At 39.2% G+C, this 17,802-nt stretch overlaps 1 protein-coding gene across 1 annotated transcript in view; it reads left to right on the plus strand.

Annotated features, from left to right (window-relative positions):
* The window catches only part of LOC111862291, a 181,977-nt gene extending 167,074 nt beyond the window's left edge, over positions 1-14,903 (plus strand). The window contains exon 7 of the mRNA XM_023847557.2: positions 8,607-14,903. Within this exon, the coding sequence (XP_023703325.1) occupies positions 8,607-11,015 (2,409 nt within the window). The 3' untranslated portion in view covers positions 11,016-14,903. The remainder of the gene's footprint in view (positions 1-8,606) is intronic.
* Positions 14,904-17,802: the final 2,899 nt, after the last annotated feature.

The raw sequence follows: 17,802 nt of genomic DNA on the forward strand, positions 1-17,802 counted from the left end.
TTGGACTTATGAATCAGTTGAATCCAGTAAATAACCTTTATTTATTTATTTATTTATTTATTTATTTATTTATATATATTTATTTCCCCCCCTTTCAGTGTATGCCTGTGCTCTGTCTCTCTGAAGCCGCCTTTTCTCTCAGAACCTCCGTGCGTGCTGTATCACGTTTCATCGCCTTTAATTGGCCACCCTAATAACGTTGGTGAAGAGTAAAAATTGCGAAATTTCTCATTAAATATTTTTCCTTATTGATCTGTGTCTTCCTAGCAGGCGTAATTAAGAGTTTCTTCAGTTGTGTAAAATAAGTCGGCATACCGAAGGAACACCTTCAAATAAATTACTGGATCTTAAGTCGTTTTAAGCGAAGTTCATTGCGCTGGTTGGAAACTTGTTGTGGTATTCATATATGTTACCTTCTTTTGCAATTTACAACACACATACGAAATAGTATCTTCATTATTTCAGCAATAGTTTGAAAACTCAGACAATAAACCAAGAAGAAAATAATGCTGAGTAGACATTCCTGAAGTAAAGGCAATCGAATCCATGCTCGCGCTATATATCCTCAGAGTTTCTCAGATCGTACCAAACGGGAAAGTCTAGTGAGAAGAACATTCAGTGGCAAGAGTTGTGAGCTCAACAGGTTTCCGGTTACTTTCAGGCTAGCATCGGGAAACGTGTCACCAAATCACCTTACCCTACGCTGTATGGTAATATGACATTACGGATTGCGGTATTTACATGCACATGAAGACAGGTTCCAGTGATGACAATTCCTCAGTACCGTTTCCCGTTACTAGATTAAAAAAAAACAAGCCAACGGCGCAAAGGCTAGCTGCCGCCTGTTGTGGGGCACCTGTGTTGCCCTGAGGGGAACAGATTAACTGCTGCTGCTGCTGCTCGAATAGTACGTAGTTACACTGCATTCAGATTGTAAGTCTGACACCCCGCAGGAACCTGCCTCCATAAACTCTGTATAATGTACATTTACATCAAAATCGGCCATGCCATAGCTCAAACGGTTAGTCGCTGGCTTCCCACCGCGGCGGCCCGGGTTCGAAGTGGGATTTGTGGTGGACAAAGTGGCGCTGGGGCAGGTTTTCTCCGAGTACTCTCAGTACCGGTTTATTTTATGAAGTGAACGCGTGAGAGAGAGGAACTACAGGCAAATGAAGTTAGGTTCCTTAGGAATTTGGCAAGATACTGTTTATTAGAACAAACAAAAAATTATTAATAGTAACAAACACATTTTAGAGCAATTAAAATGGTACGGTGCATATATATAAAGGAATGAATGCGAAGACACTTGAAAATAAGCGAAAATACAAGAACGCCCGCTACCTTGAACTGTTGATCTTGAACTGAAAACATTGCCCTATATCGCAGATGACAGAGCTCTTCATAACCACTGCTGTGAGGTCCTCATATCCTGAAATACTTACATAAATTGATCATGCAATATTTGGAAGCGAAATACTGGTCTCTCAGTGAAGAGAGAGGAAGATCAGATGTGCTTGGAACAGACATTAGTGTGTATAGCATTAAAGATGGTTGTAGTTGTTTTTTTTTTTTTTTTGTCATTCTATCATCGTCGTCGACCTGAAAGGAAGGGACCACTTGGGAGATACAGGCATAGATGGAAATATGATATTCAGATGGATAATAAAGTGCTAACTGAATTTATTTGATTAAGAACATGGATCAGTGTCGAGATATAGGTGCCAAAACCGATTTGTTTCTTTAACTTTCACGGGCTCTACATATTGGGACTGTGAATAAGCAGAATGGGCTTGCTTCCCTTGTGTTACCAATCCGCTAACTCTAAGTTGTTAACGGTTAAGTTGTTCTTTTTTGCTACGACCTTTGAATCTGAGTACGCAAAAACCTCCATTCAGAACCTAATGATTACGGAAGATATGTTCTTAATACCTGCCTTAGACCGTTGGTATGCTTACAAGAAATATGGCGCATGACAGCCTTGATCTATACTTCCATTTGGCAGTAACTTGCATCTGCAATGCGCATAAAATTGTTCTATCTAGGAGGAACAAAACTATAGAAACCCCCGCAGATGACTGTAAATTGCTTAGGCTACCAGTTCGGCCTCCTTAGCACTCCATATAAATGAATGCACTGTACATTTGTTCTATTACATTCAAGATGAGTTTGAGCAAAAAAGAACCGGACATTCTAGTTTAATAGAGTTATAGCACCTTGAATACCAACCAGTGGTCTAAATACAACTACATTTTGTGTAGGAAGAAGCAAATGCACTACTTTGAAACAATTTAGAAGCTGCTATTTACTTTTTATTGTTTCTGTAGCATTAGACCTGCTAGCCTGGATATTATGAACTCTGTGGTGTTGCTGAAATAATCGATCATTTCAATAACTTAGACTCTGTGGTGCGACCGTTGGAAGCCGAACTGTCTCCATGCAGTTCCCGTGCTGCAGTTACGAGCAGTTACGAGCAGGTGGGCATCAGTTCCATGGTCACGGTGCATATTGCAGGTCATGGCTTGAAAGAGACGTTAGTGTCGTCCATGTAAGTTTTTGCTCGTGACTCAAATTTTCACCGACGGTCTACTTTCATTATAATGTAATATTTACGTCAAAAGCCGATCACGGTAGCCGAGCGGTATAAGGCATGCACTGTCTTCGCTCGCTCGGAAGCAGGGATCGCGGGTTCGAATCCAACTCAAGGCATGGATGTTCAGTGTTTGTGTGTGTGCTTTTTTCTGTGTTTGTGTACAGGTAGCGACCTTGCGACGAGGTGATCACCCACCCAAGAAGTCCTACTAAATATCTAAGATCTAGTAAAACCGAAGTGAAACGGAGAGTTTCAGGGAGATAGGCCAAGGCCCAAATTGGGGCTCTACCGACAAAAGAAAAAACTGCGCCCAAAATAAATTATTATGCCAGTTGACTCAATTATCTTCGATGTGTTTGAAAGAAGCAATGAAAAGATTCGCCGGTCACAGTAGCCGCGCGGTCTAAGGCATGAACTGTTTTCGCTCGCTCGAACCTGGGATCGTCGAATCGAATCCCACTCAGGGCATGGATGTTTGATGTGTGTTTGCGTTTATTCTGTGCTTATGTTGTTCTGTGTGTAGGTAGCGGCCTTGCGACGTGCTGATCACTCGTCCAAGGAGTCCTACCGTCTGAGAAAAATGACTACGCAACTGAATAAGAGGCCAAGGCCCTGAATGGACTGGAAGAGCAATTGAAAAAAAAAATGGAAAATATTCATAACGAATATACAAAATGTCAGAAGAGACTGTCAACTAATTATATGGCATAGGACCTTTGTTGAACGTTTAACAGTTTCCTGCTGGTAAAGAAATATCTCGCACTTTGTTCTACCAGGCAGCTGATTACCGTACCCTTTATAAATTATTATTAGGATGAGTTGAGTGAGTTCGTCATGGGATGTCTTTCAGTTACTCTTAGCCACTGGAACGAGTTTTGCACATAGAAATGCTTTTATGGAATTTCTGTTGGCCCGTTTAAAATCTACGTTGAAAAACCTATTAAAACTTAGTTTCAGGCTTTAATTTACGTTTCAGATGGTTAAATAAAAAGGATGAGTTAGCCATAGTGCGGCTGGAATGATTAGGTAAATTTAAAAAAATTCAGTGACCTCATCAGAATTCCATCCCGCGACCTTCCTGCTTGTAGCATAGTACCTCCACCAACTACGCTACCGCGTAATTAAAATTTAAAATTTGTATTTGCTTGTAATAAGCCAAAATGTTTGGTGCTTAGCCGAGATATGAAATCGGGATTAAGAGCTCAGTTATATCTGCAGAACTTTGGGAGCCTAGATCAGATCAGTGCTTGGAGCAAGGACTGGACCATGGCAACGTGTCCTCCATTACTGGCCAGCAACTGGACGGAGAACCAGACAGTCATGCCACTTACACATGCGAGAAAACATGTTGCATATGTGGAACTCAGACCGTAGAAAACGGTCAATTGACCACAGAAACATGTAGTCACTTCGAACTAGGAGTATATAATAGGAAGAAATAAAATTATCACGTCAAGGAATGAAACTCGCTTTAGACCTGGAGGATTCAGTAAAACGCTCTAATGAGAGCAGAGAGTAGAATAATAAAACTCGAGGCAATAATTTATACAGTGAATGGAAGCTCATGGTTTAGAGTCATTCTTTATTATTCGATAGTAACGCATCCCAACAATCACCCATCTCTTACGAACCGAATTGTCCGTACCGCATTCCCAGGACCCCATTGTTGTTATCTGCAAATTCTACCCTGAGACAATTATTTCAGTACGCATCCACCCACACTGTTTCTTTCAGATTCATTCTAATTGTATTCTCCTATCTACGACAGGTCTCGCAAGTGGTATTTCATCCTCTAATTTTTCTATAAAATGTGTGCATTTGGCCCCTCCTCCCTCAAGTAATTGGTTTGGTCACAGTGATAATATTTAAACTATATTCAAAAACGAAAAACAAAACAAACACCGTGGCCTTTAGTCCTTAAGCAAACTATACCGACCGAGCGACCGCCGCTTGTCGGCGAAGTTAGTGCCAATATTAGCGGATAGAGGGTGTCGCGTGTTCAGCGCAACGGATCCCCACGGCCGTTAATCTCGGTTTTCTAGATCGGAGTCGATATTGCCTTGAAATAGCTCATCAGTTATCCTTACGAGGATGAGTAGACCCCGTTCCAGACCCACTACTTCTCAGAAAACCTGGTAGCGCCGGGAATCGGAAAACATAATTCTTAAATCCCTTAAGATTACAGAGTATAATGAGACCGCTGCAGTATAGAGGAACGGTAGGACTATATCTTCCGCTGTCATTAGTAGAAGTTGCACACTTAGGCCAAAGGAAGGGTGAAAATTTTCGGAAGTAATTACAGCTGACACCGCTGCAGACATAACTTCAGTCTACTGAAAGAATGAGTGTGAGCATGTTGAAAGGATGGGAGGTCATCACTTCTCAAAAAGAGTTCTGAATGCTGGTGCAAGAGTAACACGGTGAATTGACTGAAATGGGGTTTTAATGGGGACAGAAAGGGCTATTGGACCAAATACTTGAAATTGTTCTATTAATATAATATTTTCTCTCCGTCTGCACATTTAATTGTGCAGTATTTCGCAATATTGATGAAGTATGTTTCAGTCTGTGGTCATCATAAGGTTTTATGATATCGAATCGGGTATGCAGTTAACATACGAATAATTAGTTCTACTTCGGTAGTCTGTTAATGTGTCCATTCGTGTAACCGTTAAAATAGTGTAATTAAAACTGATTACGAGCCGGGATTAAAAATTACTGTTTGATAAATTTGTTTAGTTAAATATCAGTTCAAATGCAACATCAAAGTCTAAAACTGTTAGTCTTAGTTGAAGTCATATATTATTCTATTTCGTGGTTAAGGCTCTATGCTACAAGTCTGAAGGTCGCGGGTTCAAATACCGATGAGGTCATTGGATTTTTTTTTTCAGTTGACCTAATCCTTCCGGCCGCACTATGGCCCTGGGTTCACTCAGCCTCTAACAGAAATGAGTACCAGGAATTGAGCGGCCGGCGCGTAAGGCTGACAACCTTACCGCCATCTTTGAGCCGATTGTCTAGATAATTTGGGACCCTTAACGTCTCACAACCCTATGGGCCTTCGTGGCCTCTTACAGGGATAGCTTTACTTACTTTACCCGCATAAAGCCTGTTGAAATTTCAGCTGTAAATTGTTGCGTCACTGGGATCATCCTCCTCGTAGTTCCCACTGTACTTATGTCACCGCAAAGCTCTCTCATACATGGCTACTCAAGAGGGACGCTTGGAAATGAACGCTATGAAGTTGACAGGCAACAGCTACAGTTATACTGCGATATTAACATCCTGGTGGAGCTGCTATCTTGTAGTGCCCATTGAACTTTACTTCAGAAAAGACGGACAGTGTCGTATCGACTCAAGCATGCTTTCCACAGCTGTTTGTTGTTGTTATATTCTGCCCGTACTTGTCAATATACATGTACGTACATAAGTTAGAATGGCAACCGTTATCATTAAGCCTGTGCTTTGTTGCCCTCTGCAGTATGGCTGCTAATGTGTCATACTTATTTTGAAGCACTGTGATATAAAACTGAATGGGTTGCCATGCTTGGCGATATATCAGATCCCTCGTTGTGACTCTCTCATTAAATTCCCATTCATGCGCGAAGTTCTGATGTGTTCATGATTCTGAATGTTCAAATCCCTGGGAAACGAACATAGACTATTTGCTGAGAAAGAAAGTATGCACTTCCATCATTTTGTTAATGTAATACGTATGTCTTCCCGATTTCACAATTTTAGGAATCTAAAGGATTTCAGAAAAAAAAANCGCTATACAGATGGCGCTATCCCAGCTCTCGCGGTCAGATGTATTATTCTAAATATGCAGTTAACATACGAATAATTAGTTCTACTTCGGTAGTCTGTTAATGTGTCCATTCGTGTAACCGTTAAAATAGTGTAATTAAAACTGATTACGAGCCGGGATTAAAAATTACTGTTTGATAAATTTGTTTAGTTAAATATCAGTTCAAATGCAACATCAAAGTCTAAAACTGTTAGTCTTAGTTGAAGTCATATATTATTCTATTTCGTGGTTAAGGCTCTATGCTACAAGTCTGAAGGTCGCGGGTTCAAATACCGATGAGGTCATTGGATTTTTTTTTTCAGTTGACCTAATCCTTCCGGCCGCACTATGGCCCTGGGTTCACTCAGCCTCTAACAGAAATGAGTACCAGGAATTGAGCGGCCGGCGCGTAAGGCTGACAACCTTACCGCCATCTTTGAGCCGATTGTCTAGATAATTTGGGACCCTTAACGTCTCACAACCCTATGGGCCTTCGTGGCCTCTTACAGGGATAGCTTTACTTACTTTACCCGCATAAAGCCTGTTGAAATTTCAGCTGTAAATTGTTGCGTCACTGGGATCATCCTCCTCGTAGTTCCCACTGTACTTATGTCACCGCAAAGCTCTCTCATACATGGCTACTCAAGAGGGACGCTTGGAAATGAACGCTATGAAGTTGACAGGCAACAGCTACAGTTATACTGCGATATTAACATCCTGGTGGAGCTGCTATCTTGTAGTGCCCATTGAACTTTACTTCAGAAAAGACGGACAGTGTCGTATCGACTCAAGCATGCTTTCCACAGCTGTTTGTTGTTGTTATATTCTGCCCGTACTTGTCAATATACATGTACGTACATAAGTTAGAATGGCAACCGTTATCATTAAGCCTGTGCTTTGTTGCCCTCTGCAGTATGGCTGCTAATGTGTCATACTTATTTTGAAGCACTGTGATATAAAACTGAATGGGTTGCCATGCTTGGCGATATATCAGATCCCTCGTTGTGACTCTCTCATTAAATTCCCATTCATGCGCGAAGTTCTGATGTGTTCATGATTCTGAATGTTCAAATCCCTGGGAAACGAACATAGACTATTTGCTGAGAAAGAAAGTATGCACTTCCATCATTTTGTTAATGTAATACGTATGTCTTCCCGATTTCACAATTTTAGGAATCTAAAGGATTTCAGAAAAAAAAAATATTTAGCTCCGAGAAATACTCAGTTTGTCTTCAAAGAGTTGAACTTTCTTTTTTCTTTCTTTCAGAGGGGCAGAAAGAGACATAATCCACAGGGGTATTGAAGTTATTATTGTCAGTAAAGCAGTGTTTTCTGTGGGTCTGTCCGACTACAGGAAGCAACACAATAGGTTTTATATTAATGCGAATTTTTATCGCGTACAGGCTTACTGCACAAGTTCGCTGGTGCCACCCAACAGAAGCGGGATTCCAACCATCTCCACCACTTCCAGATCAAGTCTAGGACAACACAACCTGCCGCCTATCCTTCCTCGGGGATAAAGTGTTCGGAGCACTGAAGTTTTGCCTACACCCCCCCCCCGCCATATGTTTTCACATCATAGCGCTCAAACAGAGCAATATTAGGATCTTATGACCCAATAATACATCATAATTATCTCTGTGAGCATAGTTCGTAGCCCAACCGAAGCTGGAACAAAATATTTCTGAAACACAACCTTGCGATGTGACTACTACACCAACTGCTTTATCTTGTGTAGTTAACATGAAACATGGCCGCATGTTCAGAATGATGGTTCTCTTCATCGCATCGCATACTGTGTTACCGCAGTCAGATGTAAAAAGGGTGAAGTTGTCCCTGTGCCTAACTAATTTGCACTACGCCATGGAGACTTATGGGCAAGTATGAGTGGTGAGCTTAACCCTCCCTCCGCTTCACCCCCAGGGAAAGAGCTCCAAGTTCTCATTGGATAGGAGGCTGGGTGGAGGCTGTGTGGAGCCTAGAACCAATCTAGACCACATGCAGAGCAGAAGATCTTGCTTTCACCGGGACTTCTGGGCCGTCCAGTCCATAGGCAGTCGCTATACAGATGGCGCTATCCCAGCTCTCGCGGTCAGATGTATTATTCTAAATATGAAGTTGTTATTCAGTAGGACCAGCGAGTCATCTGTCATTTAAAATTCGCTCGTCTTGTATATACTCATACTTTTTAGATTAAATTCTGAGCTGGTTATTTCTCTTTAATTACAGATACTGCAGGAAGAGAAAGGCATACTGTTGTCTCTGGAACAGTGCCTGAAACAAAGGTGCTCCGAATTGGAAGAAGAGGTGGCTACTCTCCGTTCCTCCCAGTCATCCAAACGGCAGCACGGGAGTAAGGGTACTGTTGAAGACTCTTCTAAACAAGGATCTGGTTCCACTCCAGCTGAGGATGAAGGCATCAGTTCTTCAGACCAAGATCAGTCCCTGTCTCAGGATGAAGACTCTGGTGACATTGAACGAGAGCCAATGGTATATGAACTATTTGCTGTCCAGAATGACACAATCCTCGTTGAGAGAAATGGATTGAGAAAAAATGGAAATAATGACATCGTCATGAAAGAAACAAGTGTAGATCAACTAGATGATGATGATGACGTGTCAAAACGTGGTGATGATGATGATGAAGATGAAACAACAATTGATGAAGTTATAGAAGAATTAAGGAACATTATAAACGATGCTGAAACAGAAGCATATGCAGCTGAGGCCGCTGAGAAAGCTGCAGCAGTTAAAATGAAGCAGAAGGAGCTTGAAGAGAAATGGGATGAGGCAAAGAAAAAGACTAAGAAAATAGACTTAGAGACAGGTAAGAACAAAAATCATCATAAAGTATCACCTTATCAACATCATCACCATCATCATCAACAACAAACTGATTCCAAGAAACGTTCTTCTGGGAAATATGGTAAGCAAGTGACATCTATAGAAATCCAGCATCCATCATCAGAAGCTGAGGTTGAGATCGTACCAACATGTCTTCTGCCACAACCGCCAAGAAGAGCTCGAAGTCTGGTTCATTTACTCCTGAATCCAGGACGGGATGTCTATATTGATGATACTGGAACTGGTCAGAATCCCTTCTTTGATGATGAAACTCCAAGTCACACCAGTGAGGAAGACTCTGATTCGCTACTGAGTGCTGCCAGAGAAAGAAGCACTACTTCAACAGCTACTGGAAGTACATGTTTTCATAATAAGGATATTCAAAGGACATGCCTTGTTGATACCAGCGAGACAAGCAAGGGAAGCGGTCATTTGCTTCAGCTCTTCCAACAGCCCTGTGGAAATGATGATTATAGGTACAAGGTAACAGATAGTAAGACCAGCACCTCTGCAAAACAGTGTAGCCTCCAGAGCGGCAAGGAAAGCAGTAAGAGAAACAGTGGTAACACAATACAGAATATGAAGTTCAAGGCCAATAATAAAGCCTCAGCTGCTGTGGTTATTAAACACAGTGAGTCCTTCCATTACAAGAGCCATGAAGAACAGCATCAGCGGGCTAAAAACAACGGCCAACAGGAATGCCAGTATAAAACAAAGGAGGAAGTAATCGATAATCAGAGATTCTCATCAAAAGAGGACGTTTCTGAGAACAGAAGATTAATACAAAAAGATGAAGTTTCAGGAAATAGAAGGCCATCAACAAAGGATGAAATTTCAGGCTGTAGAAGAGTAAAATCAAAGGAAGATTTTTCAAGAAGCAAAAATCTAAGGTCAAAGGATGAAAGTTCAGAAAGTAGACCAATTTCAAGACAAAAGTGTGGAAGTTTTGATGGTTTATTTTATGTGACAGATCTCTCAAATTCTCCAGAAATAACTCCAAAACAAAAACATCAGAGATCACCGTCTTCGGAGACGAATTTTTCTGGTGCACATAAAGAATTGGTAAACCCATCATTTTCTGCAAAGAAACTGAAGTCAAAGAGCTTGGACCGCATTGATGAAGGATTAGATTCGCTTGTAGATATTGTTATGACTTCATCTGACCGAGGACGCAGTAGAACGAGCAGTGGAAGAGGCTCAACTGAGGACTGGAGCTTAGAGTGGGGAAAGAGTTATCTTGAATCTCGGTCCAGAAGGAGTTTAACGGATGCTGCTGTGGCTTACAGCACTCCCCCACCTGTTGTCATTGTACCAAGGTCATCATCATCTCACAACCATCATTCATCACAGCCATCATCCTTGCAGTCATACAGAGACTGCCATAACATTTGCTTCCCCAGGCATCATGATAATGAACCCTCTGCAGTGTCTAGCAATAAACGATATCCTCCAGATGGATCATGTCACCCACTCTTCCTTCCATCATCCCCTAGCAAAGGGAGTTCTTTTGAATCCATTCCTCAGCTGAATCACCAATCACCAACAAACTCCCATAGTAAAACTGGTATAACCAGCAGTAAGTCATTCGTCATCAAGAGAGGACATATAAATGCAGGGTTATATTCAGGGTTTCATGTTAACAGGGGCTCACCAGCACATATGCTGATGAAGCCACAAATGGTGACACCTGCGAGAGAGTACTGTAATAAGTCACACTCGTCACCTGTTAGCTCTCGTAATTCAGGTCATATGCCACCGGGAAAAGTCACAGACCTTCCTTCCGGACTGTACTGAGAGCACAAATTCAAGCCATTTTCTGTGTGCATTACTGTCTGTTCCAGGTTTTGGCAGTGATATTTAACTTATATGCTCAGAGTTTTATTACTGGAATTGGAAATGTTGTCTGTGCAGAGGTGAATACTGAATAGAGGAGCCAACAAAATTGTGGAGGTATATCATGCTCCAACTGCCCAGCATTCATCTCACCTAATGATTCTCTAAAAATTTCTAACTGCAGTTAATTATTGACCTGATTCTATTCCTGTTATCAGGATATTGTTTATAATTACACAGATAGGTATTTCTTCTTTGTTGTTTATGTCTTCATTGTTACTGGTAGTCAAACCCAGAATCCTTTGAGCATTAGAAATTTGCGTTGACCACAAAACAAAGTGTTGCCTACCTTGTTTTGCTAGATGAGCAAGGACTCCTCCTCCTCCTCCTCTTCCTCTTCCTCTTACTCTTCCTCTTCCTTCTGTACTCAATACAACATATTTTTTGGTCATGTTTCCTCTGTTATTTGTTTAGTATGGCCACACCATCTCAATGCTCTATGTTCTATGTCTCTAAATATTAATAAAGTGATATCCATTTTGTGTTTCATGCCTCACTCTGTTTTCCTTTGCCATCTGAAAAAAATCTTTAATACTGGAATCACTGATCCTTATTTTAGCTTGTAATTCATCAATCAATAGCCACATTTCACCTCAATTATAACAGAATGGTTTAAACTACATATACTGTGAACAATTAAGAAAGCATTATGAATATTTTTAAATTTTTGTGGATAAAAGAGCCCGTTCTTAGAACACCAAGCTGCCTCTGGGCATGTGGTTTCCTCTAGTATTGAAAATAAAAGCAACAGAACAATCCTGATTTCAGGCTTTCATAGTGGTTCATTTTTATGTTGATCCCTCTCTTGGGTATTTGCACCATCTGGAAGTGGACTTTGTTGCCGATGTTCTGGAGGAACTGGCAACCTCCATTTATGGAATAAAAATTCAAGGTGCAAATACCTGAAAAGGGGCAATCATCAAAAATAAAATATTACCTTTCAGTATAATTACAATCACCTGATGATGACAGTCTATCAGAATCCTGAATTGTGTACGAGTATATTGCCGCATGCTAGTGACTACACAACAGTGTTTTTATTGGTAATTGGATTTATTGAACGCTTATAAACAGTAATTACAACTAAATATAGTGCTCTCACTAAATCACACACTTGACTTCTCAATACAGCACATGCTTAGCCCTCTCAGTTTGTCTTCACTAGACGTTTCTAGCTTTTGGCTCCTAACAACATAGCTTCCTCAGCTTCTGTGTTTACATCCTTATGGGCTGGCAACTATCTCACAACTGACAGCTTCAAGCCAAAGGAACATTACAAGTGATGGTCAGTTGGCCAGTCGGTCTCGGAGTCATATCCCTCACAACCCTATGGGCCTCCATGGCCTTTTACGGGGATACCTTCACATTTTTACTAGATAACAGGAGAATATAAAAACAGTAAAAAACTAGTTAGGTGAAAAATTACTAAATGGTATGGGCATTTCTTAAATGAAAGAATAATGATTACCGTGCCAGGCACTGGAATGGAGTCCGGTAGGACAACAGAGAAAGAGTAGACAGTCTAGAATAAGAATACAGTAAAACTAATGAAGGAATAAGCCTGCCAAGGGAAGATGAAAATTGTGAAATATGAAAATATGGCCTGGGTAACACATCAACAAAGCAGAAGGATATATCACAGTGAGACCTGCAACTTTTTTTGGAACAATTGTGTGCTGAATATTTAGTAGAATCAAAGAAATAGTGTCTGATGTCAAGCAGAATGATATCTATTGTGTGATTAACTTTGCAACAGCGCATTTTATTCTGCAACAAATCAATATCAAGGCCAAAAAGGATTGAAAAAATTCCATTCATAAAATGTGTGCTATATTTATATTATTCCATTCTTTTTCTTATTTAGACTAACATTAGGATTTATTTCATAGTTAAAAATTATGTTTTAATAATAACAGAATTACTGCTTTAGCAAATAAGAATTTTATAAAAATGTTATTAAAATGTAACATATATTTATACTTATGATACTTACGAGATATATATCAGAGTGCAATATTTATAGATTTTAAACTAGATATATATACATAGAGATGGATAAAGCTTAACATTTTAAAATATGTACCTGCCATAGTAATACTGAGAAGTCATATTTTACATACTGTCTTACAACATGTTGCTGTGTGGTTGACAGTAGAAAACTGACACATTTTAGTCTGCAGTTCATCATTTATCTAAATTGGTGAAATAATAAGATTTCAGGTTCTCATGGCATGACGTATCCATATCATGGTCCTCTGGGATATAATGCTGTGTAGCTTAACAGATGTGAACCAATCGTCTCAAATGTGAAGTTGTGTACCTTGTGATAGGTACCACTATACCACACCACATAGCATCACATCCCAGGTGACACTGATCTCAATGTGTAACTGTTCTTAATTATTTCTCATATGACTCCATAATGTAATGACCACTCAGCATTTTAGTTGGCGATGTCAGTATGTACATAATTGCAATTATGGATTCACTGAGGTGGAAATTGTGTTTAGAATGTATAGAAATTTATAAAATACCCTTGTTTCTTCATGGCAGCAAGTGAAGTGACAGAAATTTATTTGCTGTTTTTAATTATTATAAAATTTTTTGATATGAAGTGTCTTATGTCATGGGGATGCAATATAACAGTAGCAGTTTTTGTGTGCATTTCATTATGAAGCAGAATGGTATGGGTGTAGTGATACATTGGTCTTTTGACATTGTGTAACTTCTTAAGTTGAAGTATTGCTCTTAAATAACCTAAGAGTGAATTATATTTTATGTGTGTTCAATTTAAAATTTCATGTTGTACAGTGCTTTCCTTGTTACTAATTTATTGTGTAATTGAAGGCACATTGAAACTTTTGGAAAGCCAGAGAATGGAAACAAATTCTATGAATAATACAGATATGAAGTGATCATAGGGTGATTATAAACATTACAACAAAGTCAATGTTCTTTTTCTAAGAAAAATTCTAGTACTCACAATTGTTGTGTAGATTCATCACCTTTTCAAGTTTTTTGACAAAGAAAAATAGATCTTGTAATATCAAGAAACTGATTTCACGTTTGAAAGCCACCAGCATGACTACATCTTGTCTATATAGCTTGCTAAAATGAAATTAATTTTCAGTCCATTATTTTCTTTGTTTTAGTAAAGGATTTCTATTTTATTTGTTAGACTTATTTGGCAGCACAATGTCCCACTGTACATTACCAGAAAGACATCCTTTCCTCAGAACTCAGAAGTGCCAAGTGTACCATACATTTACTTCATCCACAACAAACTAATCTTTCAAAGTTTTCATGCATCATCATAAGGTTTCTTGGAGCTCACCTACTCTGATTTTATTATTATTATTTCAATCTTTCAGTCATAGTAGATTTTTAAGTACACTAAGAAAATTAATAAAATTTTTACAAATACAGGTAATATTGCAACCACACTGTAGGGTGACTTCTGATGGTAGTAACATTTCTGTTTTCAGTAAAATTATGTCTTCAAATATAACTTTCCAACAGAATCAGATTTACAATGAGACTCTGAATCACAGCTGTTAATTTCAAGATATTTATTTATTGTACTAAGATTGTCTATTATTATATCCTAGAAATATATCACATTTTTGCAGATTCATACTACTTGCTGTCATGTATATACGTAGTACATTTCCATTTAAAGATGTATGTTCAGTATTACCAGTTATATTTTTAGCTGTAATGGAATTCATTCATTCATCAGTAATCTGTCAAGACGACAGGTCCACAGTCTCTTCCAAAACAGTTCCTCCACTTGATGCGATCTAGAGCTTTCTCCTTCAAATGAGACATCTCGCATACATGGCATCTCTGGTTTTGGAAAGAGACTATCCAGGAAAATTGATAATGTGGTAGTTTTTCCATTTGCTTTCCACATCGCAGTACAATAGGCGTTCAAACCACTCTGGTCACGCCTGTTGCTATACGAACTTGAACCATCTCGAGCATTATTTACTCTGTGCTTCAAGTCGCTGCTGATGACGCTGCTTCCGGCATCAGTTTTTGGTGTCTCTCTTCGTCTGATGCCTACCCTTTGACCTGTCCAGCAAGGGAGGCCCTGCCAGTAGCTACGCTACCGCTGGTATAGCTCTCAGGGTCCTTGGCATACTCAAACCCCCTCACCACGATTAGGTGGAGCCACCAACGAGGGGGGTAATTGAATATATAAGACTAAATAGTACCCTCATTATATTGTAATTTTTACGTGTTGGAATTTGGTCTTATATCTCTATGTAAGCCAGATGTCAATGAACTTACATATAAGATAAATGTCTGTACTCAGTCACAACTCATCTGATTTTGTCATCACACTAGGGTCACTGGTAACATTCTGCTTCAGCAGAATTTTATGCAGTGGATAGGGAACATGGGCACTCTCACATATATGATCAGGACACTGCATTACTCATTCACTCATCTGTAATCTGTCAAGATGACAGGTCCACAGTCTCTTCCAAAACAGTTCCTCCACTTGATGTGATCTAGGGCTTTCTCCATCAAATGAAAATATCCTCTTCTGTCCCCAAGGTCATCCAGCATCTTCCTACGTATTCTTCCTTGTCTTCTGGTCACTTCTATCCGCCCCTCTATCTTTCCTTCGATAACTTTTTTTAGAAGGCAGTTTCTGCGTAAAACATGACCAATCCAATTAGCCTTCCNTTCTTATTTCATGTAGGATATTCCTCTGCTCACTGACTCTAAATAACACTTCTTCATTTCTCACATAATCGGTCCAACTGATCTCCTCCATCCTTCTCCAACACCACATTTCGAAGCTTTCCAGGTGTTTCTGATCTACTGCATTACTAAGAGTGTAAAAAATTGTGAAGGTTCTGTAGTGACACATAGTAATAAAAATGTTAAGAAATTGGGAAGAGTACAGCTGCTTATGTCTTACAGTCATAAGATAGTTATTCCAGTGCAGAAATGCTTTTGTAAGAGATGTGGAAGTAGATTAATGTATTAGTGTGTTATACAGATTGTGCTGACCTAACCATCCATGAATCAAGTTTGACTGAGGATTTATCTCTCCCTTGACAGCTGGATGTATATATTTCATATGAAGACTGCAGAGCTGCAGAGGAAAAATGAAAGAGATTCCTTGGTAAGGAAGCCAGAGTGGTAGGCTGAATATGAGGTGAAAGGGTATCAAATAAGCAGTGCAGATATGGCGTACAGTGCAATGTGCTAAATGTTTAAGTTATGCTGTATATAGTAATTAGAATGATCTCATAGAGAATGGTGTACATATAATTTCAGTTTAAAGTTATCAGTGATATTTGAATGCAACAGTTATATTTTAGGTGGAACTAGAAAACTAAAATTAATTTCCTTTATATCTTCTAGAATAAATATAACTTGTCCTGAATTGTATAAATTTTATCATTTATATGTAATCATTTTCATTTTATTATAATTAACAAGCAACATGGATGATAAATAAAAATCTTAAACTACTTGAAATTAATGTATTCAGGCAGCCCATGTTCAATTTTATCCATTTAATCGGAATTTTGAATGGTTTTTCATTAATTTTCATAGAAACCATTTCAAAGCTCAGTTTTTAATAAGTTAAATTGTAGTATATCAGTGTACTTTTGTGATTATGTATATAGCAGTTCCTTGCCAACTGGTTTTGTCAATTGTGATTTCAAGTATCTGGATCTTTTCATTTGTGTCCAATTTAACCAACCACAGTATTTGGTTTTATATACCTGTGGTTTTACCTTGTGCAGACAGGGAAAAACCAGCAACACTAAGAGGCCCACATTCTGTGGCGTCACTACCAAAATGGCAGCTGAAACCAATTTTCTCATTTCAAGAGTACAATTTTGGCATGTCTTCTTTTAATATTTGTTTATGTTATGTTTAATTTAATTTTAAACATCTTATTGCATTTGGTATTATCTGTGTTTATTGATGAAAGAGACAGTTTAATTAGAATTTTGTAACTGTTACCAGTGGCCATACAACATCCAAACTGGTTCCGGGGCCCACCTAGCCTCCCATCCAATGGATAACAGTGGGCTCTTTCCCCAGGGGTAAAGTGGCCCAGGTACTCACCTCCAGCTAGTGCCATAATCAAGAATACGTAGATCTGTACATTCACTCCCCCATAAAATTTTATTGCATAGTGCTTAATAAGTTAAGCACAGGGCAAGTTTATCTTTACCAGAGGCAATAAGTCCCACAATTTCTTATATCACGTAAGGCCTTGATCGTGCACGTGGCAGCGTTTTTCAGGCGCATAATTCTGTCAGTTGAAAAGAAGTTATCATTAAGTTCTGTCATTGAAAAGCCATAATAGCTGTAAACTTTTGAAATTATGCCAGAAGAAGTTTCTTCCATTGATCTTATCAATCACATAATAAACACAGAGAAGTCAGACCAGAGGAGCCCATGATATGTGATAGGCAGTACTTATATGACTGTATTAGTTAAACCTTTGGTAAACTTACGAAAAATATTTATGAATATAGACCTATGGACTGTTCTCATTCCAGGCCCTTATAGATTCTCGATGTGATGGAAAGATAAAACCCATGCCCCGAATGAAACTCGACTCCATTCCGCCCATAGTCGATAATATTCTCGCTTTTTTATTATTGTTCATGTTTTTAGAATAGTGAAGTCTGTTGTGATGCACTTAGCC

Source organism: Cryptotermes secundus, unplaced genomic scaffold (assembly GCF_002891405.2).
Source record: "Cryptotermes secundus unplaced genomic scaffold, Csec_1.0 scaffold88, whole genome shotgun sequence".
Lineage (NCBI taxonomy): Eukaryota > Metazoa > Arthropoda > Insecta > Blattodea > Kalotermitidae > Cryptotermes > Cryptotermes secundus.